The 27,500-nt window shown below is 45.0% G+C and overlaps 1 protein-coding gene across 1 annotated transcript in view; it reads right to left on the bottom strand.

Annotated features, from left to right (window-relative positions):
- epha10 (EPH receptor A10) overlaps nucleotides 1-27,500 on the bottom strand; it is a 208,741-nt gene that overhangs the window by 129,466 nt on the left and 51,775 nt on the right. Inside the window, exon 3 of the mRNA XM_079522689.1 lies at nucleotides 26,395-27,067. Coding sequence (XP_079378815.1) covers nucleotides 26,395-27,067 — 673 coding nt within the window. The remainder of the gene's footprint in view (nucleotides 1-26,394; nucleotides 27,068-27,500) is intronic.

The following is a 27,500-nucleotide window of genomic DNA, read 5'->3' as shown; positions in this document are numbered from 1 at the left end:
GAGTGTTGGCGGGGCCACCGTGAGAGAGAAACGGGCAGGAAGTGAGAAGTCAAAAAAAGTAAGTGCAAGAGCAGAGAGAGAGAGAGAGAGAGAGAGGGAGAGAAAGAGAGAGAGAGGGTAAAAAGAGACAAGGAGAGAGAGAGAGCATAAGTGCGGTTGAGCTAGCTGCTCCTCCGAAAAGGCCCATGATTCATTGCAAATGAAATGTCACCCTGGCAGGCAGTAATGCAGACCGGCCCGCTCCCCTGCAGCCTAATTGAATTTTACAGCCGTATAAACAACAGTCAGCCAGCAGTGTGTGTGTGTGTGTGTGTGTGTGTGTGTGTGTGTGTGTGTGTGTGTGTGTGTGTGTGTGTGTGTGTTATTGATGCTGGTGTTTATAGGCGTGGCTCTCTGATGGCACATCAGAGAGTGTGTAAGGGCCCCTGGGGAACCGTAGTGGAAAACGCACAGATGGAGTGGACACTAAGGCAGGCCTGTCACGCACATAGAGTATACACCAAGACATTCATGTATAGACCAATCCATGGAGCGGTGCCTTAGTAGGCCGGTGTAGGCAATCGCCACTGAGGTGTCAAGCTGCGCTTAATGGTACACCTCAGCTATGGCTGCGCCCAGGGCACCCCTCCATGGATTTGTGTATACAGACAGACTATACACACACCAATGAATTTAAAACAGAGTAGTCGTGGTCACCAACTCCTTTGACCATTACTGTAAAGATCTATATACTCTATAGCTCTTCACTCAGACACACACACACACACACACACACACACACACACACACACACACACACACACACACACACACACACACACACACACACACACACACACACACACACACACACACACACACACACACACACACACACACACACACACACACACACACACACACACACACACACACACACACACACACACACACACGATTTATAACTGCACCGTGCCATGGTATTCCACCATCTGCTACAGCATGTAACGGAGAATACAGACTGAAACATGGACATGTTGCCACAGTGATGAAGAGCGAACTGTCCATGACGTGTGTGTCTTCCCCCGTTAGGTAAGTAAGACGTGCCGTCAAGGTTGACTGTCCCCTCCAGGCGACAGCCCGATGATGACAGGCTAGGGAACAGTTAGTTAGCAGTGTCCCCTCTGGCAGCCTGAGGGGATCCCTGCCCTGCACCTTTATACGTCCCCTGATGGAGAGGACAACACATCCCACACAGACCGACAAGCTGCCAGCCAGCAGGCGGGCATGGAGGGACAGACGCAGACCGACAGACAAGCATAGGCAGACCTCTAACAAACAAACACATGGGAGAGTCTACTCCCCGTGGCAGTGGTCATCGACAGGCAATTTAACGAGGAGAAGTAGAGCCCAGTGTGCCCTTACTCTCACTCTCAATCTCATCAGACTCTTTGGCTAACAAAGGCACACGCTTTAGCTTTATACACATTATGAAGAGATATGCCTCTTTATGGTCCCTTATTAGATCACTCACTGAAAAAAGAATGACACCCTCGAGACATCTTTAAAATCCATTGTAATGCTGGTTAACATTACTTAACCTAAATGGCACTTAGTTTAGTGACAATTCCTGAAAATTAGGTGTTATTTCAAGCTTTCAGGCTGAACCGGAGATCGGAACGGCAGATATGAATACAATATCGCCCTAAAGCGATGACTGCCTTTATTGCACTAGGATGATAACTCAGCCTGCATTAGCCTCCTGTTATGGCAGTGGTTCAGTATATCCCCATGGGCACATCCATCCCCGGGTCAGCTTCTTCCCTGAGGCATAGTGGTGCATGGGGGAGGGAGGGAGGGAGGGAGGAGGGCATAACAAGAGCCCAGGGGAGCCTTTCCGACACCTTTAGCAGCACTTAAAAGTGCACAGCTTTAGCAGCTAGCCTGTCCATCAGTGTGGACGTGACTGACAGTCACTTCTTGCTGCATACAAAGCAGCAGGTTGCGGTGCTTGTGTGCAGTGCGGTTGCTGTTCCATCGGCAAGAACAGGAGACGTCACCTTTATTCGCTCCCCAAGACTGTACTGTCGGGCGTGTAACCACTTAAACCTGCCTTTTGCACCATTTTCAAACCTTTTGGAATCACTTTGCCTATAATGAGGTTGAAATTGGTTGATGCTGTAGGTAATTATGTATAAGTAGTTCTCAAAGTGTGGTCTGGGGATTCCCAGGGGTCTAAGAGGGGGGTAAGTATGTAACATATACATGCTTCTCAGCCATGGGTCCTTAGTCACTCACACTCTCACAGTCCATTTGTCCAACTGACGTTCCTTTTTAGCAGATAGCTGGTAGGTCTTATAAGCTGCATACTATACTTAACCCATTTTGACCTGAGATCTGAGATCTTAGACCTGAGATTCTAAAAATGTCTTCTACATCCTGACAGTTTTCTGAAAAAGCTATGTTTCTATGTCAGTCGTTCTTCGATTTTTCCAAAATAGCTGACCTACAAGCTCTAGCCCTAGGAGTTATTTTCAGCTTGGAGGTAGAAGGTATATGAACGGAACCCACAGAGCCAGCTTTTAGCAGGCTGGTTTACAGTACAAATAAATAAATAAAACATTTTTTCGGCTGCATATTTGTGTGCTGTTTTATGTTTGACTACTGTACACAGTCATTTTACAAAAAGGAGAAATGGCTCATTCTCCAGAGTCATTCATGTGTGTTCCATTTCTATGATTATGTTTTCAATTTTCCACTTCATTGTGCTGTAAATGCTTGGTAGTGTGTAGCCAATGCTTAGTTGTGTGTACTCAATGAATGGTATGTGTGTGTCATTTGAAAATATGGCTGTGTGTACCAAATGAAAACACGAGTTCCATTTTTTGGGAACAGTTAAGAGATTTGATGGCAAAGAGTCATCATGGAAAAGGAGTCAGGGTTTAGCATTTTGTGTGTGAGGTTTTCAGTTTTGTGTGTGCAGTTTTAAGAATGCCGTTAGGTTGTGAAAAACGTGTGTTAACAATCATGAAAAACTGTAAATCGATTAAGTTAAGTGCATACGCATAACAAAATCCCAGAAAACGACAGGTCTACTAGATCTTTTAGTTCTTTTAAATCAATGCTGAATGCATTTTTGTTTGCAGTAGCCTTTTTCGTTTCTTCTGCACTTTGTCTTAATGCACGTTGAGGCCCTTTGTTTATTCTAAACAGATTTTTCTCAGTTGACATCTATTCCTTCATAATGTCCTAATACACCTGCCTGTCTTTCTGTCTATCTGCAGATTCTGCACCCAAGTGTCTGTCCACTTGTGTGTCTGTCCGTCTGTCCACTTTAGCTCATCTGTCTTTCCTTTTTAAGGGCTTCGCCTGTCGGTCTAATAGTTCGCAACTGTATCTGGTGAATGTCGGTCGCCTCATAAACTGGGCCCAGATTTATCCCGATGCCAAGTGACTGCCAAATGAGAATAATGACACAGGAAGGGAAAAGACACGAGGAGAAATAAAAATAAGTCAGCGAGAAAAGGAGTGTGACATCGGAGGTGTAGAAGCATACATGTGTCTGTCATAATGGTAAATGATGTGTGTGTAATGTGTATAGGCACGTGTGTGTGTGTGTGTGTGTGTGTGTGTGTGTGTGTGTGTGTGTGTGTGTGTGTGTGTGTGTGTGTGTGTGTGTGTGTATGTGTCTGTGTGCGTGTGTGTGGACAGTAAATTAAGTGAAGGTGAATTCACTGAAGTGTAGGAGGGACAATAAATATTTATGGCGGCACTGCCAAATAAAACCTTCAGAACAAAGCGGAAACCTGAGAGCCCGTGACGTGTACCCGCGTGTGCGTTGGGGTTAGCGTGCAATGCACGACTATGCGCGTGCCATTGTTGCAAAGTATGCTACAGATGCAACTTGGATAATATAAAGCGGGCTGTTGGACCAGGGACCCATTTAATTAGAAAAATCACCAGCTGAACGGATACAAGCTTGTGTGTGTGTGGTTGTGTGTGTGGTGTCACTGACCCAGCGTGAGTGACAGCGTGCGACCAACCCTCCCCACTGACTGTGACCTTCCCTCCAAGTGGGGAGCCTTTTATTCCTCTCCGCCTCCATCCCTCCATCCATCCCTCCATCTTCCTAAATCTCTCCATTCCTCAGGGCCGTCCCCATCCATCCATCCGTCTCTCTATCGATCCCCTCCTGCCTTTCATCCCTCCCTCCCTCCCTCCCTCCCTCCGTTGGAGTGATGACAAACACATGCGTTGTGTTTATGCGTTTGTTCACCAAACACTCTAAAACAAATACAAATACTAAAATACAAACCGCAAACACAGTGGGCAAGGGATGAATCAATATGTGCATTCATGTATTCCCGTTTACTCCAGGGTTGTGTGGTTTTTGAGTGCTGTCTGTTGAGTCTGTCTGTGCGCTGTTATTCTGTGTACCGTCCGACTACAGCGACGGTCCACTGCTCACGGCGTGCACAACGTGCACGCATGCACACGCGCACACGCACTTATTTTATGAATGCCAACTTAAGGTTTTTGGGCAATATTTTTACTACGAGCTTTATAAACGCGTAGATCAGCCATTTCCGATGCATTTCCGACAACATTGGAGTGCAACTAACCCCAACCCCCATGTACATGACCTCTAAATGGAAGCCCAACCCCGCAGATCGGTCAAAACAATTTCTTCTGTGAGGATTTCTCTAATTCTACTAAAGCTCTCTCTCTCTCTCACTCTCTCTCTCTCTCTCTCCCTCTCTCTCTCCCTCTCTCTCACACACAACAGGAAGGAGCACACAGTTTGTGTCGAGATACATATCAAAATGGGTCCATGTCTTCCATGTACTGTACTCTACTAGGCATGTGTGAACTCTGTGCATCAAAGCATGGTAAACTTTGCCAGATGTTGCCTGCATCACGCTAGCTTATGCATGAACGTGCGTTTGCACACGTGTTTGCCTTTTCAATCTGTATACACACAGCCAACGACCCACAACGGATCTCCACTGCTTTACTGGCACTGTTCCAGCCCTAATTCAACAATAGATTTACATTGTGTTTTTGGAGAACACCAAATATGCACGTATGCACGTTATCTGTGCACATGCACCCGTTTTCAATGTTATCAACCGATAATCAACAATAGGTTACTTATCACACAAATGCAATCGAGCCAGCAGGATCGCCTGGAGCCTGCCTACTGGCTAGGAAACACGGAAGTGAAATTACTGACTTACGTGGCCGGTTAAGACTGATATGAGGTTAGGGGACTTACGTGGCCGGTTAAGACCGATATGAGGTTAGGGCACTTACGTGGCCGGTTAAGACTGAGATTGTGGTTAGATTTAGGGTTGGTAATAGTAACGTGACGAAGTCGGACGTCTCCTCATTTCCTAATCGCAGCCAGTCGGCTCCAGGCGAGCCTGCTGGCATTCGAGTGATAATTAACCTACTGGTGATTATCGGTTGATTTTCATTTGAATCCGCTAGCACATGTCTGTAGATCCGCTAGCACATGTCTGTAGATCCGCTAGCACATAATGCCCCAGACAGACAGAGGCCCCAAGGTGATCGCTAAAACCACCTTCCCTATGGAGGGCACACTGACACGAAGGCCACAGCCATGCAGCGTTTCCCCTCAGTTTGGCATTCAAAAGAATGGCATGCCCTGAGGCCACAGTAGCCTTAATACCCCAGCTGACTGTACCACTTTCCCCCATGTCTCTTTCTTGTCAAAATGTAGACACCACACCAGTACCGTCTCTTTCTTGTCATGTAGACACCAGTGTCTTTTGTTGCAGATTCTGAACTCTTAACTCCCCTGAGTCCCCATCGTTATAACAATCCCATAGACTTTGATTGATGCAGGGCTGAGCATGGATCAGATTGTAAATACCACAGTTTATTTATTAGTGGGGTGTGATTTGGGCTCATGGGAGTGCCAGGGTGTATTGAATGGCAGGTGTTGGGCGCCGGCGCTGCCCATGGCCACACAGACTGAAGACACGGAGAACTGAGAGTGCAAGAGAAAACCAACTGAACTGACATCCGCGTGGCATGCCGGCAATGTTCCCAGCACGGCTGGGCTGACTTTATTTTGCACTAGGAGTATTTATGTTATGTCTAACCAAGTGTCTGTGTGGAGGAGCCAATACATTAGTTAACCTGCATCCAGTGTCTGTCCTTCCATGTGACTGAGAGGAACCCATGCAACACAGTGCTACACATCTTTAAACCTTAAATTCAATTAATTCTTTCAATGGACTAAAATCTTGTTGTATTTGATGCCCTGCAGGCATTTGGCATTTGTGCCCTAAAAATGGACAACACCAAAGTGGCCTTGCCCCTAAAATGACAAAATTCCAGGCCTGGTCAAGAGTGTTCAAATGGAGGCAAATGGTCCAGTTGAACATCGCACAATGCAAACTCCTCAGTGTTCCTTTAACATCAGTCTCTCTCTCTCCATGCAGGTGAACCTATGTACCTGTATAGTCTCTGTGGGAGATGTCTATGCCACAGCACAGCGGATATGTCACCCATGACACTCCCCTCAGGGCACCAATCACCCTGTCTGCTGTCTGCCATCACTCTGTGACAGCACATCTGCACTCCACAAAGAACCACAGAGGGAGAGCGAGAGTGAGAGAGAAAATGTATGTATGTGTAAGTCATGTGTTTCGGATTAGTGGCACGCGTGCGTGCATGTGTGAGATGTGCGAGTGCCCCCAGGGAGAACATGGGGACAGCTGCAGGTCCTTTTGGGACAATATGATTATGAACATGATTATACATTACAGCTATCTTTGTATGCCTGTGTGTGTGTGTGTGTGTGTGTGTGTGTGTGTGTGTGTGTGTGTGTGTGTGTGTGTGTGTGTGTGTGGAGGGGGGCTTTGTTAGAAGGGACAGAAGCAGATGGAGTGAGTTATAGACAAATTGCACACATGAGTCTGTGTGAAGTGGGAGTAACAGTGCAAGCTTTTGTGTGTCTGCGTGCGCACGTGTGTGTGCAATCTGCATATGCATGTTTATGTATGCATGCGTGCGTGCGTGTCACAGGGGCCGTTTGCCCCGCCGAGTCGCAGGTGTCCCTGGAAATGTCATCCATTTTCATTGGGGTGGGGAGGGGGGGGCAAATGAGGCTGGCAGAAGGACGTTAGGCACATGCTGGCACATCAGACAGCCGGGGGGCCGGGCACCATGTGCCCACTGCAGCCCCCACAGCATAGCAGTGAATAAAGAGACAGCCGGACAAACGCACACAAACAAAGGGAAAGTGACTTGTGCATAATTGCTTCATTTATAATCCGCCGTACGTACAGCAGAGTCACACACCGAAAATAGTCGATATTATGTTGTGAGCTTGTAGACAATGTTTGACAAAGTATGAGTCAGGCTAACATTATGCGAGCACACACGTCAAGTACATCGGTGAAAAAGAACACTAGGGAATAGATTAATGTCTCTCTTGCTCGTTGGAATCTGAGCTCATTTTCAAATTAACGACAACTGAAGGTCACAAGATCGCAAGTCTGAAAATGTTGAACTGGATGAGTTTCAAACAGAAGATTATTCATTTCTATCCTGTGCACGTGGAGATTGGTGATGTGAAAAGAAAATCAACTATGTGTGTGTGTGTGTGGGGGGGGGGGGGTGATTTGAATAGAACAGGCACAACACAATGTCAACACATGGAAGTAGACCTACTACAGTATTCATGGTGAACTTCCATTTTGTTTGAACAGGTATCGTTAACAGAATATGAACGAGGAAAAAAAGGGAAGAGAAGTCCATCATTATGCTATACAACAACTGAACCCAGTGAAAATTATGGCAGTTCTGCGTGTGAAACATTGTTCTGTTTGCATGTACTGTATGTATGTATGTATGTATGTGGTTAAAATGGGTAAGGTGTAAAAAAAAGGCAAAACCATGCTCTATTGCACTTAACTGGCCTAAAAGTGGATCCAACTTCTGAGATTTGTATTTGGTTCATTAGCCACCAGATGGCATACCTGGTAAAGGCCAAGCGTATGTATGTATGTATGTATGTATGTATGTATGTATGTATGTATGTATGTATGTATGTACAATACTGTATGTTCTACTATCTTTGTGGGGACCACAAGTCTGCATGAGGATATTAAAGGGTTAAAAGGTACTGTAGCTGTAGACTGTGAAGAAAGCACAACGACGCCTCTACTTCCTGAGAAGACTCAAGAAAGCTGGCATGGGCCGCAAAGTCCTAATAGCCTACAGAGGCACCACAGAGAGCATCCTGACTGGCTGCTTCACTGCCTGGTGGGGCAGCTGCACCTACCTCAACCGCAAAGCAATGCAGAGGGTTGCGCAAGCAGCCGAACGCATCAGCGGATGTGATCTCCCCCATCAAAGCCCTGTACGACTATCGCTGTGTCAACAAAGCTCGTGGAATTATGAAGGACTCAAGCCATCCCAACCGCAGACTGTTTGAGATGCTGCCGCATGGAAAACGTTTTCACAGTCTCAAAGCCACTGGAAACGGACCGCAAAAAAGCTTCTTTCCCTGAACAATCAGATACATGAACGAAGAACCAGAGCGAAACAGGGCAAAGAAAAACGATCTCGCTCCACTGCAGCTCTGGGACTTGGGCAAAAATGGCAGAGGGCTAATGGCGAAACAATCATCCTTTTTTCACAATGATAAAATTAAAAGGTTGAACTGCTCCATTTAACTGGAGTGTTTTACACTCTCAAAAATACTTTGAGAGAGTCAAAGTTAAAGTATACACTGCGTTTGTGTAGCCTATGTTCACTGATGTTCCTATAAAAATATTGTAATTTTTTCATGGCTTTTATATGGTTGATTCACTGTTTTACTTTAATTTACTGTTAAAACGTTTTTCCCATAGCCATACTCATATCTGTATAGACTGCTGGTTATTACATGTAACATGGCCATTTGTCATTGGCTCATTGAAAGCCCTCACCTACACTGTATTTAAAGACTTCCCTAAATGCTGCCACCTTTATGACTTTGATGAAGACCGCAATTAGGTCGAAACGTCGTTTTCTATACTAGCACCTAATAAAAAGGCTTAAAATGTCTGTGCTGCTCCAGTGTCCTCTCCTCCTTTTGCAACATGTGTCCTTGTTCCTGTGATGCACCCGACCAGCCGTTCCAGGCGTGAGGTGCGTTGGTAGACTCCCTTTGTTCCTAAAGTATACACTCTTTTAAAGTTTTTAAAGTGTGCTGCAGTCAGTGTAGTGTACACAAAAACAAAGACAAAAGACTACAGTACACATTCAGAAAGACACACAAACAGCCACACACATAGGGAAACAATTACAGGCTATCTCATTGCACATGCTTAAACCACTTTGAGACAGTGTCACGCTCATTTTATTGCCATCTAAGCAATCCTCTTGCAAGCCAACAGCTTCCATCACAGGCAAAATACTCCCCCAGGGTTCATTTGCAGCTATTTACATCACCTCCATCTTATCATCGTTACAAACAAACCAAGGCTAGCCAATATGCATTTGACAAGAGACGGAGGACCCTGTGGGGGATTTTAAATCTCATCCTCTGTGGTTCGTGGGTGTCAAACTCTGAATTTACATACTTATTAAAAACATATTACTTCTCCTTCTTTATTCACTTCTACTTGTTTATAAAACTCTCAACGGGTTCGGGCCAGCCTACATTATAGACTCCCTGTTGCTTTATTGTACAGTATGTTCCTTCCTGGGGCGGCTGTGGCTCAAGAGGTAGAGCAGGTCGTCCAATGATCCATGGGTCGGCGGTTCGAATCCCGGCTCCTCCTGTCTACATGTCGAAGTGTCCTTGGGCAAGACACTGAACCCCAAATTGCTCCCGATGTGCTGGTTGGTACCTTGCATGGCTTCCGCCGCAATCGGTGTATGAATGGGTGAATGTAATGCACAATCTATGTAAACTTGTAAAGCGCCTTGGATAAAGGCGCTATATAAATGCACCATTTACCATTTCCTTCAGAAGACCTTAGATCGGCTATACAGCAGACTTGCTATAGGTACAGTATGTGTAACCGAACATGCACACAATAAATATGAGATGCAGCTTAATTCAACTGTGCTCCCAAATTATGATAGACTTTCACTAACGTGACATGTTTAACGTTGTCTGCTCGTCAGAGGTAAATAAAATCACGTGAAAAAGGATATATAGAGTGCTGGCATTTTCTTCATTCTGTTAGACTTTCACGAATGGCATGAGCGAGGCAGGGAACTATCCGTGTCATTTTAATTTTTTTGCGTTGGCTATTCAAAAACAGCAGACATACCATACCACAGCGTGCCACGAACGAGCATAGAAGGCATTTGTAGAATCGGCCTCAGGTCTAAATGGTTTGCAATATTGAAGCAACACAACAAGTGATGAGACCTTCAATAAAACCTGCAGTGTCTGTCACTAAACATTTACAAAACATATACAAACTAGAACCTGCTGCATCAGCTGACGTGCATGTGTGGGACAGCAGCCAGTACAAGATGATGTCTGAGGAGTGGAAGTTGAGGTGAGAGTGGTCTTTATGCAAAGTAGGTACTGGGCAAACAATATATTTAATAGATTGTTTGCACAGTACCTACTTTGCATTAAATTATATTGTTATGTATAGGAGGAGCCGCAGCTAACACATTAACAACCGATCAAACAGAGACAGCACTCAGTAGAGCGAGATTGGCCAATGCACAAACATTGTGTATAGGCTTGGCTACACATAGGGCGAGCTGCATGGGCGACATAGACAAGATACTGAGGGGAGGACGTTTCATAATAACCGAGATAATAACCGTATGGCCTCCATGTGGATCTCAGACCCACAGTGTTGGCTCTTTTAATTAAAAAAACAACAGTGTTTCACTTTAAATGAGACAGAAGAACACCTTTCTGTTATTCACCTTTCTGTTAAAAACTTAAAATAACTTTTTCATAACCGCCTACTTCGATTTAAGTTGTTCTTTTTAACTTTTTAATGAACTACAAATCCTTGGCTCTGTCTCAAGATATATATTATGTTCTTTCTCACTTTTTAATGAGCTACATGGCCTTTAAATGACTTATATGTCGTGCAAAAAATTATACACAGGCATTTATTTTCTGCACCTGTTCATTTTTATTACACACAGTTCTACTTGAGGACAAAACCACAGTTTTACCGCACACACACCTTTATTTGTTAACTTCTATTGTACTACTAGTTACGATAAAACATTCTTTCACATCCTACAGTAATTTCCTTCATTTATTTTCGTGGAGGATTACAAGGATTATTAGGATTGTTTTATTCATTAAACCGTTTACACCACAACAAAGAGCCTGAGGAGAGACAGAGGGGGAGTGGGGGTGGAGAAAGGAGAGAGGGAGTGAGAGAAGGTTTACAAGAAATCATAATCATTGTGTGCCCTTTAGTTGTCGTCGTGGTAATTTGCAATTTGCACATTAGCACAGTTAAGTGTCTTAATCAGGGAACACATTGACTGGGCGAGCTGGGGTCGAACCGACGACGTTCCTATTCCCAGACGGCCTCTCTACCCACTCAGTTACGGCAACTCAATGAAGGCCAAGATTTGACAGTAGGTGGCATTAAACACTACAGTCTCTGTGGGGCCATTGTGTCATCCCAGAGTCCCAACACTTTTTCTTTCAAGCTGAGAGATGTAACGATAGAGCAGTGCTTCTTAACATGGGGGGCAGAGAGTCCCCCAGTGGTCCTTGATGAGTTACATGTCTCTAACTCTAAGACTTCAACTTGAACCAAATAAACTCTTATGGGTCCATTCGGTTCCATTTGTATAGTCTCTGAGTTTCAACAACAGTGATGATTTTACAGCATACATTGGGGACTTAACTAGTCGCTTCTCTGGTGGTGAACCGTTTTGGTGAACCGGCGCCAATATAGTACCGCAAGGTCGCAGGGATTTTTTATTGAGCTCCTAAAACATCAATGGTCTGAGTGATCACCTCAATCTGAGCTTCAATTCAGAGAAAAACCCAGCTAAAGATCGTTGCTAAAGACAGAGGGAAAGTATTCAATGATGGAAGCAAATCATTGCCAGGCGACGGAGACGCCAAGAACCGGCGATGCAGAGATATATTGTTTATTTATTGCATCATATTAAACCTATGTTGTGTATTTGGTTTGTGTTTTTAGTCTAACTTTATTTAAAAAAAATAAAGCTTTTGAATCACCTAATTTATGCTGGATGGATTATAAACTTAATAACTTGTCCAATGTTGTTTTAGGTAATCTGTGACTTTTAATAAAACTCGCCCAATGTCTTCCTTAGCAGCAAATGAGTTGGAGGACTGGTTTCCTTGACTTTAAAAAGGTTGAGAACTATCTCTATATAGTATAGCCGGCCACCTAGATCTGCATGGTGGGGAGACAGAATGGCATGTACCACTGAACCAAGTGATGAAGGGAAATGATAGTTTGCATGGTGGGGGGACAGAATGGCCTGCTGCCTACAGTACTGATGAAGGACATTTAAGTTAGGCAGAGTGGCTGTAAAGCAGAATGAGGAAAGCCAGATTTATACTTGGGCCTACGCCAGTGTCCCACACCAAAAAGAGACAATCTGCAAGCTCACAAATCAATGCATTGTGAGCTTGTAGATCGGCTTATTTTGTTGCGGGACATCGTGACACGGTCACACGGCGTATAAATTAAGAAGGAGTGTCACGTTGAGTGAACTGGAACAGTGTGACGAAATTCACCAAGCCACCTTTTACAGCTTTGATCTTTGTACATTGAACTTTGTGTTCGGCTGTGTTTAAATGATGCAAATCCTGCGGTGAGATTGAATGCAGTATAAGATGGCCAGAGGTGAGATTGGGAGGAGAGCAGAGGTCTCTGTCGTTTCATGTTTAACATGTTTCTCTACATCTCCTCCCTAGAGGTTACTCAAGTTCTGTTACTTAACAGTTACTGTTACTTATCTCCTCCCCCCCCTTCGCCTCTTCCCCACCCTTCATCTCTCCCCTACAGTTACTGTTACTTATCTCCTCCCCCCTCGTCTCTCCCCCACCCTTCATCTCTCCCCTACAGTTACTGTTACTTATCTCCTCCCCCCCCTCGCCTCTCCCCCACCCTTCATCTCTCCCCTACAGTTACTGTTACTTATCTCCTCCCCCCCCTCGCCTCTCCCCCACCCTTCATCTCTCCCCTACAGTTACTGTTACTTATCTCCTCCCCCCCTCGCCTCTCCCCCACCCTTCATCTCTCCCCTACAGTTACTGTTACTTATCTCCTCCCCCCCTCGCCTCTCCCCCACCCTTCATCTCTCCCCTACAGTTACTGTTACTTATCTCCTCCCCCCCCTCGCCTCTCCCCCACCCTTCATCTCTCCCCTACAGTTACTGTTACTTATCTCCTCCCCCCCCTCGCCTCTCCCCCACCCTTCATCTCTCCCCTACAGTTACTGTTACTTATCTCCTCCCCCCCTCGCCTCTCCCCCACCCTTCATCTCTCCCCTACAGTTACTGTTACTTATCTCCTCCCCCCCCCTCGCCTCTCCCCCACCCTTCATCTCTCCCCTACAGTTACTGTTACTTATCTCCTCCCCCCCCTCGCCTCTCCCCCACCCTTCATCTCTCCCCTACAGTTACTGTTACTTATCTCCTCCCCCCCTCGCCTCTCCCCCACCCTTCATCTCTCCCCTACAGTTACTTCTCTCTTCCCGCATCTGTCTCATTCGTCACCCCCCCCCCCCCCCCCCATCTACCGTCTCATCAATCCATCGCTCTTCTCTTCACCTTAAGTTACTTCCTCCTCTCTCATATACTTATCCATTTCTCTCTCTCTCTCTCTCTCTCTCTTCCCCCCCCCCTCTCTCTCTCCCCCCCCCCCCCCTCTCTCTCTTCCCCCCCGCCCCCCAACATTGTGTGTAATGGAAATCATCTTATTTCGTGTTGATATTTTATGCATGCAGCCGACGCTCTTATCCTGAGTAAAAAGCAGCGGGATAATTCCACTTCTCTTGACAACTCTTTCTGTGACACCTCGCGCCCCCTTTCTTCCTCTTTGCACCCCAGTTCTTTTCCTTCATGGCCTTTAAATTCCTTTTCTTTTCTTTCTTTTTTTCTTGCCCCCGTCGTCCCGTGCTCCCTCCTCTCTCCTTCGTCGAGGGAACACAGTCAGATCTGGAGTGTTCATTAGGGGTGCAATGGTTCAGTTAAGTTCTGGGTTTCTGGCTCACGGTTTTGGTTCGGTTTCGGAACAGTAAACACATTTTTCTAAGTTTGTTTTACTTATTAGCAAATACAGTATTGTGTGCCTTTTAATTATTTTCAAGGAAAATAAATACCTTATGTTGCCGATTTATACTCGAGGGAAAAATGCACCCTATGCAGTCACACACGTGCAGCAGGGAAGAGAAGGGAGGGGGCCAAGGGGAGATTGTGTCGCAGAGAAAAAAGTTTACAATTAAAGACTGGCATTTAATCTCTGCATAAGGTTTTAAGGATATTAATGCTAATAATGATTACAGGAAGAGTTCCTACCTACAATCATGGAGATAATAATAATAATAATAATCTTTATTTATAGAGCACCTTTCAGACACAAGTGTAGTTCAAAGTGCTTTACATACAATAAAAAGAAAATTCACATAAATGCAAAAAATTGAACAAGGGTAAAAACAAAAGTAATAGCTTCAAATCTGGTCAGTAGAATTCGTTGAATATTAAAAGTAAATTTAAGATAAGGAATCATGAAGGAAACAGAATCAGTTAAAGGCGAGGTCATAGTAATGGGTTTTTAGCCGCCTCTTAAAGTCATCAACTGAGGTTACCAGTCTGATATGGAGAGGAAGAGAGTTGGGAGATTTTGTTGGGCGTATTATTGGACCATGCAGGGCGTATCGTACGGTTCGGTTATAAACTGTAAACCGTTGCACCCTTAGTGTTCATTCAAGTGAGGAGTCAAAATATGGACCCCCATGGGTTGATTTCTAGATACAAATAGCATAACAAGTGGTTGATTTAACACTGTGTCACAATTCACATTAATATACAGTAGTAACACTGTTTTAATTGGTGTGCGTGTGTGTGTGTGTGTGTGTGTGTGTGTGTGTGTGTGTGTGTGTGTGTGTGTGTGTGTGTGTGTGTGTGTGTGTGTGTGTGTGTGTGTGTGTGTGTGTGTGCCTCTCGCTCTCTTTGTGTGTGTAATTGCGCATCCATGCACGGCCATGTGTGGGCGAGCACGTGCACGCCATTGGCATCGGCTGGTTGGCTGGCTAAATAAACACATCAGATGCTGGGCTCAAAAGAACAGATTTGTTTTTCTCCCAGGAGAGACTGTGAATTATTTAAAATTAACGCTAGAATAAGAGAGAATGGGGGTGGGGGGGGGGGGGGACAGAGAAGCGGAGATAGATGACAAACATTCAAGGGTGACAGAGCTGAAGAGTATGATGAGGGGTAAAGATGGAGGGAGTGCCGAGCAGAAGGAGAGAGAGAGAGAGAGAGGGAGGAAGAATATAGGAGCAGATGGGCAGGGATGGCACAGTGCCAGGGAGGGAGAGGTGGTGAAGAGAGAGTGGGGAGGTGGAGGGTGTGATGGGCTGGGGGGGGGAGGGCAGGGATTCAGAAGCCTGGATAGGCAGAGTGAGAGTAGGGGCAACTCAAAGGTCACGGACAGAGAGAGAGATAAATAGAGAAATATCAGTGATAAATATAGGTTTCCAATGTAATGAGTCCCGGGATGCAGGGATGGTCTTTTAGATGAGTCCCAGGGACATTTTATGAGTCCCACTTCAACTCCCAATAGGAGTCATATTTTGCCATTTTTACAAATTGCAGCATTTAACTCCCATTTCATTTTATATGGTTATATTCATGTAGAAACCAGAAGAAGAAATGATTATTATAACTAAAGCTAGAAAAATAAACTAGAATAAAAAACAGTACAGTAGTACGGTAGTGCATCCCGTGGATGCAGATGTCGTTGTTTTATTGCGTCCCTTAAAAAAAAAACTGCGTTTTGGGATGAAAAATGCACCCTATTTTAATCTCTGAAAGATACATAAAAGGAGAGAGAGAGAGAGAAATATAAATAGAGATAAATAGAGAAAGATAAATAGACAGAAAGAGAGAGAGAGAGGGACAGACAGACAGACTTTGTTAAATGTTCAATTCGGATTGGTCTATCACTTAATTCTGCGGTAATTATGTTGGTGCAAAGTGTTAGAAATTATATGATAAAGATACCGCTACAATAATTTTCACGTCAATATGTCATGTCAAATGAATAATCTTTCCAACAAGCAGCCATATTATGTACAGTGAGAGTGAAGCAGGCTGCTTTGAACTGTCAGGGTTTATTTCCCAATAACGACACCTCAGTGTATCCCTGACTTAATGAATACCTCACTGTATATTAATGCAGCGATTCCCAAAGTGGGGTACAGGGACCCCTATAGGGTCCTTGAGGAAGTTCCAGGGGGTACCCAGCTAAATTATAGTGTGGAACCAAATGGACCCCTATGTGTCTGTAACTCTGAAAGTGTACAAATGGAACGGAGATAGAAATGATAGAAATGCCATTAAATGGGGGTCCGTAGACTAATACATGTCGTCAAACTGGAGGTCCTTGAAACGGGTTGAGAATCACTGCTAGGGCCGTAAAAATCTTCTCTCATGGGGGTCCCTGGCATATCTCTTCACATGGGGGTCTGCGGGCTAATTATTGTCAATTTGGGGGTCCTTGACATGAAAAAGTTTGGAAAACCACTGCATTAATGAATACTTCACTGTCCATTATCCCTGAATACGTCACTGTCCATTATCCCTGGATACTTCACTGTCCATTATCCCTAAATACTTCACTGTCCATTATCCCTGAATACTTCACTGTGCATTAGCCCTGAATACTTCACTGTCCATTATCCCTGAATACTTCACTGTCCATTATCCCTAAATACTTCACTGTCCATTATCCCTAAATACTTCACTGTCCATTATCCCTGAATACTTCACTGTCCATTAGCCCTGAATACTTCACTGTCCATTATCCCTGAATACTTCACTGTGCATTATCCCTGAATACTTCACTGTGCATTATCCCTGAATACTTCACTGTCCATTATCCCTGAATACTTCACTGTCCATTATCCCTGAATACTTCACTGTCCATTATCCCTGGATACTTCACTGTCCATTATCCCTGAATACTTCACTGTGCATTATCCCTCCCTGAATACTTCACTGTCCATTATCCCTAAATACTTCACTGTCCATTATCCCTAAATACTTCACTGTGCATTATCCCTGGATACTTCACTGTCCATTATCCCTGAATACTTCACTGTGCATTATCCCTGGATACTTCACTGTCCATTATCCCTGAATACTTCACTGTGCATTATCCCTGAATACTTCACTGTGCATTATCCCTGAATACTTCACTGTGCATTATCCCTGAATACTTCACTGTGCATTATCCCTGAATACTTCACTGTCCATTATCCCTGAATACTTCACTGTGCATTATCCCTGAATACTTCACTGTCCATTATCCCTGAATACTTCACTGTGCATTATCCCTGAATACTTCACTGTCCATTATCCCTGAATACTTCACTGTGCATTATCCCTGAATACTTCACTGTCCATTATCCCTGAATACTTCACTATCCATTATCCCTGAATACTTCACTGTGCATTATCCCTGAATACTTCACTGTGCATTATCCCTGAATACTTCACTGTGCATTATCCCTGAATACTTCACTGTCCATTATCCCTGAATACTTCACTGTGCATTATCCCTGAATACTTCACTGTGCATTATCCCTGAATACTTCACTGTGCATTATCCCTGAATACTTCACTGTCCATTATCCCTGAATACCTAACTGTCCATCATCCCTGAATACTTCACTGTCCATTATCCCTGAATACTTCACTGTGCATTATCCCTGAATACTTCACTGTGCATTATCCTCAGATTTCACATGTGTGATTATTATTTTCAATAAAGGAGACATGCTTACATTTACAATGAAATGCAGTAGAGCACCAAAGTCTGACATCATTTACACATCCTCTGTGTGAGGGGTGCTAGCCCCTCCTATGCCCAGCTGTGAGGGTGTGGGTACTGTAAACACAATCATTGAAGACAAAAGTGAGAATGGAAATTGCGATTGGCCAAAATGAGATGATGTATGATGATAAGAGCACCCCTCACTTCACACAGGTCTGTTTTTGAGGGGCGCTAGCCCCTCCTATATACAGGTTTAATGTTTGTTTTTAGTTCAATGTTTGAGAAATTAATGTTTGTTTTGTCCCTAACACAAACATTAAATCCCATTAACAATAACAAGAATGTAATGTTTGTTTTGACACAGTTTGTTTTACATCATCATGTTGTAAGATGATAAGAGCGCCCCTCACATCACACGGGTGTGATTTTTTTATATTGCGTCAAATGAGAACTGTGTTCCCATAAAAACAAATGAGCAGTTTGAATCATATGGATATGAATCAACTGTGGTCCAAAATGCTTTTTTCACCGCAATGCTTATATGACACTATTTTTAAGATGGCTCAATGTTATCCTCCATAGAGAAAAACTTCCGCGACCCAGGGGATGAACGAGTGACGTCAGGACTGCAAAATGCAATGGAAAAATCCCATCTGGCTCAAAGTCCAGCTGGTCGGTCACCGGTTAATCATATGACGTCAAATGAGCATTGACGTCAAGGATGCGTCTAGTAACTAGACACATCCTTGACGTCAATGCTCATTTGACGTCATTTTTGCATCCATCGGTATTGACAACAACAAAACTTTAGGTCAAGTTACAGGTCATTCCAAGAATACAATTTCCTAAATAACTACACACTAACTGCACATAGTTCTCTAAATAATAACAGCCGCATTCAGAAATCCTCGACAACAGACTCACTGTAAATGATCCTAATACATAAAGAGGAGAGACAAGGACAGAGGGATGGCAGCAGGCGAGAGAAACAGAACCACAGAACAGCAGTGCCAAACCTCCAGGCACAGAAAAGCACACACACTACTGTACACATATGCCCATGCATGTGCACATGCATGGCAGATTAATCTCCCAGCATCTCAGCCTGTTAACCTCACTCACCCCAGCCCACCTCACCCTGCCACATGGTCACCGCAGGGGGGCAAGCAGAGGAGGGGCTGGAGAGACACAGGAGAAACGAGAGGGAAACAAAGAGAGATGGAAAACAGTGGGGGGGGAAGAGAGAGAGAGAGAGAGAGAGAGAGAGAGAGAGAGAGAGAGAGAGAGAGAATCAGCATAATGAGATGCACTGCTGAGAGTAGTTGGTGTGGAAATCAAGTGCACACTTTTCGGGGAGTACAGGAAATGAAGGAGAGAGAGAAGAATACCGAAGAAGAGAAGTTAAAAAAACAACCTCTGAGACTTGAAAGGATGTACTGTATGTCAGGGTGTACAATTGGTACCAAATGGACCATTTACACCCTCAGAGTTAAATTCTCACTGAGTACAGTGAAGCTTAACCCAATCCGTGCTTTCCTCGAAATCTCCCGTGGAAAGGTATTAAGGTCACCTGGGCCGTCTACAAGAAACACGAGATTTGATTAAAAAATGTAAAATATTAATTTACCTATTTTTGAGGGCTCCTCCTATATACAGGTTTAATGTTTGTTTTTAGTTCAATGTTTGTTTTAAAAACGCCATTGACAAGGGAAAATGTACGTCATCTTGTCCCTAACACAATCATTAAATACCATTAACAATAAAGAGAATGTAATGTTTGTTTTGTCACCGTTTGTTTTACATCACCATTGCATCACATAATAAACATGAGTTAGACTTTAATATATTAGCGCCCCTCACTTCACACAGGTGTGATTATTTTGCCTCGGTTAGCTTCGCGGCTAGCATCTATAGGCCTCTCATTGTAGAAACAGCATACATGATAATCCGCAGTGCACCTGGTTATTATATTAGTCGTATTTATGCTCAGAATTGCATAACATGCCATGTTTATAGCCTATTAATTGCTTCAAAACGCCACTGAGCAACGTCCACTGAAATGAATAGCGGGGGGGTGGGGCTATCGCTCCGGTTCAGTCTCTATCTTTACTCTATGATCTATGATCTTTACCCTACAGAAACAACACCACATCACTTCCGGCGCGGGCGGAAGTGACCCGTCTTCTATAGGCTTATTTTGCAGATTTTGCTGGCACTGGCGCCACCCTCTGGCCTGGAGGGCTGGGCAGTATTGTGTTAACAAGAAGAAGGGCTGCAGGGACACAGGTAAAGAAAATCAAAGGAGAAATACAGATAGACAATAGCCAAGAAGAAAAAAATCACACCCACGTGAAGTGTTCAGCCAATCTAATCATCACACACACACACACACACACACACACACACACACACACACACACACACACACACACACACACACACACACACACACACACACACACACACACACACACACACACACACACACACACACACACACACACACACACACACACACACACACACACACACACACGCCCCTCATTAATATGGAGGTGAGCAAAGGATGAAGGCGGATGAGAGTGGCGAGAAGGATGGAGGATCTTGTTGGGTGGTGCGGTGGGTTTGAAATGAAGCAAAGACGTGAAGGACATCCTAGAGGCTGCGTTCCAGAGCAGCAAACAGCAGAGATAGCAAGAGAATCTGCTGGAGGCACGCACCACACTTTGGTGGTGATTATTATAGAACGAGCAGGCTGACTTAATTAGAAGAGGAAGGGATACGACACACACGTTCTAATCATGCACGAGATGCATATGTTATAAAGTGCAGTTTTTCTGAATCATTATATAATTAATCACTCCTTTAGTGTCTCGCTGGCAGCATTTCATACAGAGGGGTGTGTGTGTGTGTGTGTGTGTGTGTGCGTGTCTACAATTCTACTCACACACGTGCTAGACAAGTGAGTAAAGGAAAGGACAAAGATACAAAAATATACATACTGTACTGAGCGTGCGCGTGCACACACACATACTGTACTGAGCGCGCGCGTGCACACACACACACATACTGTACTGAGCGAGCATGACACACACACACACACACACACACACACACACACACACACACACACACACACACACACACACACACACACACACACACACACACACACACACACACACACACACACACACACACACACACACACACACACACACACACACCAGGGCTAAGACAGATGGCCTCAGTGAAGTTTAGCTACGATGTACATATTGTACAGCTCATATAACACCACACCACTTATTCTCTACCTTGTCCCCCTCATTGACTGAATTAATTGACTTTGTTCCCGTTGTCTTTGTTTGAATGTAACCATGTGCTGAAATCAACAGCGCTGAAGTCTTGGCAAAACGGCAAGTGCCCACGGCTGGTACTACTACTGTTCTCTTCATAATCTGAAAATTAGCCCATCACAGCGTACAACAGCAGCTCTATTAACATAATCTTGCCAACATGATGTGACAAGGGCTATGCTCTGAATACACTCACTTACATAAGGTTTTAGTTATACTGTACAGCTTTGTTGGCGTGCCACGACCTCTCAACTGCCTCACATACTGTGTAAAGACATCATTACAGAAGGCACTTAGAAGTCACTTCAAAGTGTACCCATCAGTGTTATCTACGGTGAATTTCCCATCGCAGTGCTTGATTTGTGTGGCCATTCTGTGCTAATGTTTAATTGAATTGATACCAACAGTACTTCAGTCAGATGGCTGCAATCTGCCAATAACTTGGTTTTAATGGGACCAGTAGTAGTAAAGGTTGAATGCAGAGGAACGTAGATCATAGTCATAGTCACTGAGCTCACTGTAAAGTGAGAAAATCTATGGTTGGCTTCCTCCTGGGCATGTGTGTGTGTGTGTGTGTGTGTGTGTGTGTGTGTGTGTGTGTGTGTGTGTGTGTGTGTGTACTGCACAGTCTACACGCACGGCCGCAAGTGGACCCATGCGTGTGAATGACTGTTTGTGCACTTTACTAGTACAGTGAATGCTAGGTCTGCGCACGTGCGCGGGTTGTCAGTGAGAAGTCCCAGGCCTAATTCTTCAGTTTAGTGGAGCATTACGTCTGAAACTCTGATCAATAGCTGTGGTGCGATGGGAGCCATCGTGGTCAGGGCCTGCATATTCATGCCATTATGGCTGAACAGAGGATGGAGCCGCTGGAGGGGAGGGGGGGCTAGCAGAGTCGGTGAGGCGGTGACTGTGGGGTGGTCTGGTGAGACGGAGCAAGCCATCTGATCAGCTCAGCCTGCCGGGGGCCTCGTTTCTTCATTGTTATCACTGTTGGACAGCACAGTGTCCCCTGTCTGTCTGCCGTCGCCGCCTCCTCTCTCTCTCTCTCTCTCTCTCTCCGATACTGCCTGAGCCATGTTAGAAGTTCTGTCTGTCTGCGTTTCACAACATGAAAATATATTGTATTGTCTCCAGTCCATGTCTTTCTTTGTTTATATGCTTCTGTCTTTTTCTCGTTCATTTTCTCGATTGGAGAGTACCATGCACCCTTTGTCATTCCGTTCCTGATCCCATGAGTGCATGCCATGCATCCACTCATCTCTGCTGCTCAGTATGCATCTTAAGCTATGGCTTTCTCTGCCCTCCATCTCCCTCTGCCCTGCTAATATTATATTGCTATGTTCTTCTTCATATAGCCCGCCATGCAGCTCACAGTAGGCGCCTAGTCGCTCTCTTTGTGTGTTGCTGTGTCCTTATCCTGTAAGCGTCTCTTTGTCCACCCCGTCTCCATTCCCAGTGGCAATTCAATTACAGAAACCCACCCTCATCCACCTGTTTCTATCCGTCAATGAGTTGAGTAAAGATCACAGCGTCGTTGTGCAACCACAGCGGCATAACACATGGTCAATAAAGTGTCAACTTAGATTAAACTCTGATGAACTATCTTTTTTATCTTCATCTGCGCCCAACCCCTTCTCTTGAAGCCCCTCCTTCGTTTTTTTTATTTACATTTTCTTACAGACGCAGGTTGATATGTGTGCATGCGATTCCAAAGCTATATACACAACCACACACAATACAAAACAGTTCCATTTGTCTGACGTGAAGGGAGCACTCGTTTGGAGTGACTCAAGTGCCAACAAGTCACTGCTCGGTGTGAGTCCTCGTCTAGCTCGTCTAAGACTGAGTGAAACAAAACGAGCTATCCCCTAAGTGCTTTGGAATGACATACAGGCAGTTGATGCATCACAGTGTATGCGCACACGTGCGTGGTGTGTGTGAAATGAATCACAATGTGAGCCATTCTCAGCCAGCACCTACACACAGGTCTACATAATTGGCACACACACACACACACACACACACACACACACACACACACACACACACACACACACACACACACACACACACACACACACACACACACACACACACACACACACACACACACACACACACACACACACACACACACACACACAAATAGTCTGAATTTTTAACACAGATGCTCATTTGCAATGACGACAATCCATTACAATAATTTACCAGCAGGAAGCCAGAAACAGTGAAGTCAGCATGCTACACCCTCCCCACCCCCACCCGATGATGTCCCCCTGCCAGCATTACACCACAGAATACAGTCTGTTTTACTGCATACCAATACACTACGCACATGGCGAGGCACTACTGCAGCAGCAGCACAAGATGCCCTATAGAGGGTATGCGCGTGACATCATACCCGCAAGTTATCTGTACGCACAGAGCAGTGACTCAGTTTGATATGCATTAGGGCCACGGACCCCCAACTGGGATAGGATTTTTTGTGGCTTTTGCCTTTATTTTGTATATTTTATGGAGGGACAGACAGTAGGCTGACAGGAAATGGGGAGAGAGATGGGGGGGAAGACATGCAGTAAAGGCCGTCGGGATCGGGAGTCGAACCCGCGGCACACTGCCAGGCTGGATTACCAGCCAAGGTGCCTGGACCACTGAGCCGCATGGCCCAGGCCTGGGATAGGATTTTTACATTTGGTTTCATCAACAACATAAACTATAACTGTCAACATGAAGCACAACCACCTCTCCGGGGTAATCCTTTCTTCTATGCTAAAAGGAAGAAGGAGTCCGTGCTGTAGAACTGGTGATTAAATTAAAAAAAAAAAAATTAAACAAAACAAACGTGATCAGACAGGGTTCTACTTCTGTATCAACTACTCGTAGTAACAACCAAACATATCTATGACTTCCTCTGTTTTAGAGCGACCGCTTCCCTCCATACCAGAACTGAAAGTGTAAACACACAAAAACAAGAAAATAATCCCATAATACTCCTCGCCAGCACGCTCAGCCTGCCAGCCAGTTAAAGGAACAACCCCTGTGTATATAGGGTTACAGTAGTCAAGCCAAACAAAGAACAAATATGAAAGTATACTTTATAAATAGCAAAAAAAAAGGCAAATTGCCCAGCAGTGTTCATGAGCAATAACCATGTTCTGTGTGGTTCATCCAGGCCCACCACCAACAATGTGAGCTGTGAGTCACAAGGCATTGGAATTACAACACAATGGAGGGAACAGCCAACAGGGGACATTAGCCCTACTCAGTCTCTCTCGTCTCTCTCTCTCTCTCTGTGTCTCTCTCGTCTCTCTCTCTCTCTCTCTCTCTCTCTCTGTCTGTCTGTCTGACACGAGGCACACAGAAAGAGCAATTCAGGCTACTCAGCAGTGGTGGAAAAAGTACAATTCTGCAATATAGAAATACTCCGTAAAAAGTAAAAGTCCGGAATTCAAAATGTACTTGAGTAAAAGTACGAAAGTGTTGGCATCAAAATGTACTTAAATACCAACAGAAGAAGTACTCATTGTGCAGAATGTCCCATTTTTTTTTTGTATAATAATCTTCGAAAATACCAGATCTACAAGCTCACAACGCCTCGCACACGTTGTGAGCTTGTAGATTGGCTATTTTCAAATGGTCGAAATGTATATGGTTCATGCATGTTTTGTAATATCAAAATCTACAAAGTAACTAAAATAAATGTAATGGAGTAAAAGTACAATATTTGCCTCTGAAATGTAGTGGAGTAGAAGTAAAAGTATTGGAAATTGAAAATACCCAAGTAAAGTACAAATACGTAAAAATTGTACTTAAGTACAGTACTTAAGTAAATGTACTTAGTTACTTTCCACCACTGCTCTCACGGCCACGAGGCCCACAGAGAGAGTCAACTCAAGCTGCTCAGACTAGAGGAGGCTGGCATGCAACCCGCTCACATGGTGCCACATGTGATAATACCAAACGCAGAACAAAGAAATGGCATTTGCAGAAAAAACCTTCATATTCGGCGCCTTTCAATGACTGACAAAAGCGCCGGCGAAGTGACAAAGACGGAGCCGTGTCACAGACAGTTTGATTGACTCTTTTGTCCCAACGTGTCTCACTGCCTTTGTTTGCTGACGGGCAGAAACCTTGTACATTCAATAATCAATACGGTTAGAAAAAATAGGGGTAAAAAGCAACAGAAGCTCTTGTTAATATTTGGTTAAATATTCATCAAACCCACAGACAACATAGTCGCTTTCACTTTCAAAGTTTTTCAAAAGTATCTATGATAGCAGATATACAAGCTCACAGTGCGCCGTATGGTGAGGTGTTGTGAGCTTTTTTTAACTTTAATACTTGTATTACTTTTGCACAATCTTCGTGTACGATGAAGTAGTAGGGCATTCATTTATGAAAAGACATAAAAAATATATGGAGATCTAAGGTTCCTGCCAGCGACGACAGCAGCGATTTCCATTGCAGTTCATCTCAGTTGACTTCCCATCTGTTCCCGTCTCTCCCCGCCGTCACTCCGTTATCCCTCCCACCCTTTATGTTCTCTGCATCTTCACACTCTTCCCGGCCTACGTAGCATCCTGCGTCCTGGTTCCTCAACCTTCCCTCCGGCATCTGTCTCTCCGTCTACCTGCCCTTTCTTCTCCATCTATGTCGCTATATTTATCTACCAGATGTTTGTGCCTCTTCCTTTTTTCCTTCCTGCCTTCGCTGCATCCTTATGCTCCTCCCGTCTCAAGGACCACAGTGGAAAACAAAAAGTTCTGCTTCCGTGCGCCATCCTCCTCGGGGCGCACATACGCAAAAGTTAGGGATACATTTAAAATGAACGCCTGCCTTGAGTCCAAAATAAATCAAATCAATCCCCAAACCTCCCTCTTCTCCTATACCTACACAGCTACTCTGAAACGTTTCCAGTCCTCCACCCTTACCTCCATTCTGCCATCTAGACCTTTCCACAACCTCCCTCCAACAGTACTTCCACAGCAGTTGCTAACCTTTTTTAAATATATATTATGCCAGTTCTGTCCATTGATCCATCAATCTCTTACCTTCACAGCTGCTGTGTCCCTCCTCAAATCCAGCGCTGCAGCTGCACTTCCCGATGGGCACCAGCCACTCGCCCTCGGCGCTGCAGTGCATCCTGGGAGGGCTGTCGGTGTCCACCTCCGAGTTGTTGACGCAGGTGCCGCGCACCTCCACCAGCGTGGCAAAGGCCGCCTCGGCCACCGTGTCGGGGAACACGGCCAGGTTCTGCACCGTGGCGAGGCAGCGCTTGTAGTACACGCGCACGGCCACCAGGGCCACGCAGGCGCCCACGTCCTGGAAGGCCAGGTGGAAGCCCTTGCGGTTGAGGTGGCCGATCTCGCGCACCTCCGTGTTGAGCTTCATCTTGCGCTCGCCGAGGTCGCCCTGCGTGAAACTCTCGTCGGCGGCGATGGTGTCGATCTTGGTGTAGCGGTCCTCCCGCGTGACGCCGCCCAGGTCGCGGTCCGTCTCCACGTACAGCAGGTTGAAGGTCTCCTTGCAGGTGCCCGCCACGCCGGGGATGCTGTTGCAGTCGCGCAGCGTGAACTGCAGCTCCACGAAGATGCGCTGGCCGCCGCGCCGCGCCACCCAACCCGTCTGCAGCCAGTTGTTCTGCTGGGTGGGCTCCATCACGTTGCACACCTGGTACGTCCGGATGGGCTTGTACTTCTCATCCACACCGCTGATCTCCTCCCACTGGGGGGGTCGAGGGTCAAAGGAAGGCGGGTGAGAAAAGGGAGGGAGGAATGGAAGAAGGGAGGGAGGGATAAGGGAGAGAGGACAAGAACAGAGAAAATTAGACACAACGTGATGCAGTAATTGTACATTGTAAATATGATGTGGGGGAGCGTGGATGAATAGAGAACATGACACGCATTGTCTCAGGACATCAGAGACAACAACTAATTGAGTACCATTGTTATGCACAGTGTCAGTATGGGTGAAATATAAGCAACTTAAACCCTATATATACTTTGACTGTGGTACCTCAGGGCAGGGGTCTATACTCTATATGATCTGCAAGCTCACAATGACTTCTAACGTGACATGTGTCACTGCTATTTTTGCCAAAATAATGTTCACCTTTTTCCACAAAATGCTTTCCTAGTATATTATGCCAATATAGCAG

Source organism: Electrona antarctica (assembly GCF_951216825.1).
Source record: "Electrona antarctica genome assembly, chromosome: 15".
Classification (NCBI taxonomy): Eukaryota; Metazoa; Chordata; class Actinopteri; order Myctophiformes; family Myctophidae; genus Electrona; species Electrona antarctica.
The sequence above is the reverse complement of the archived record's forward strand: the minus strand, read 5'-3'. Positions and strand labels throughout refer to the sequence as shown.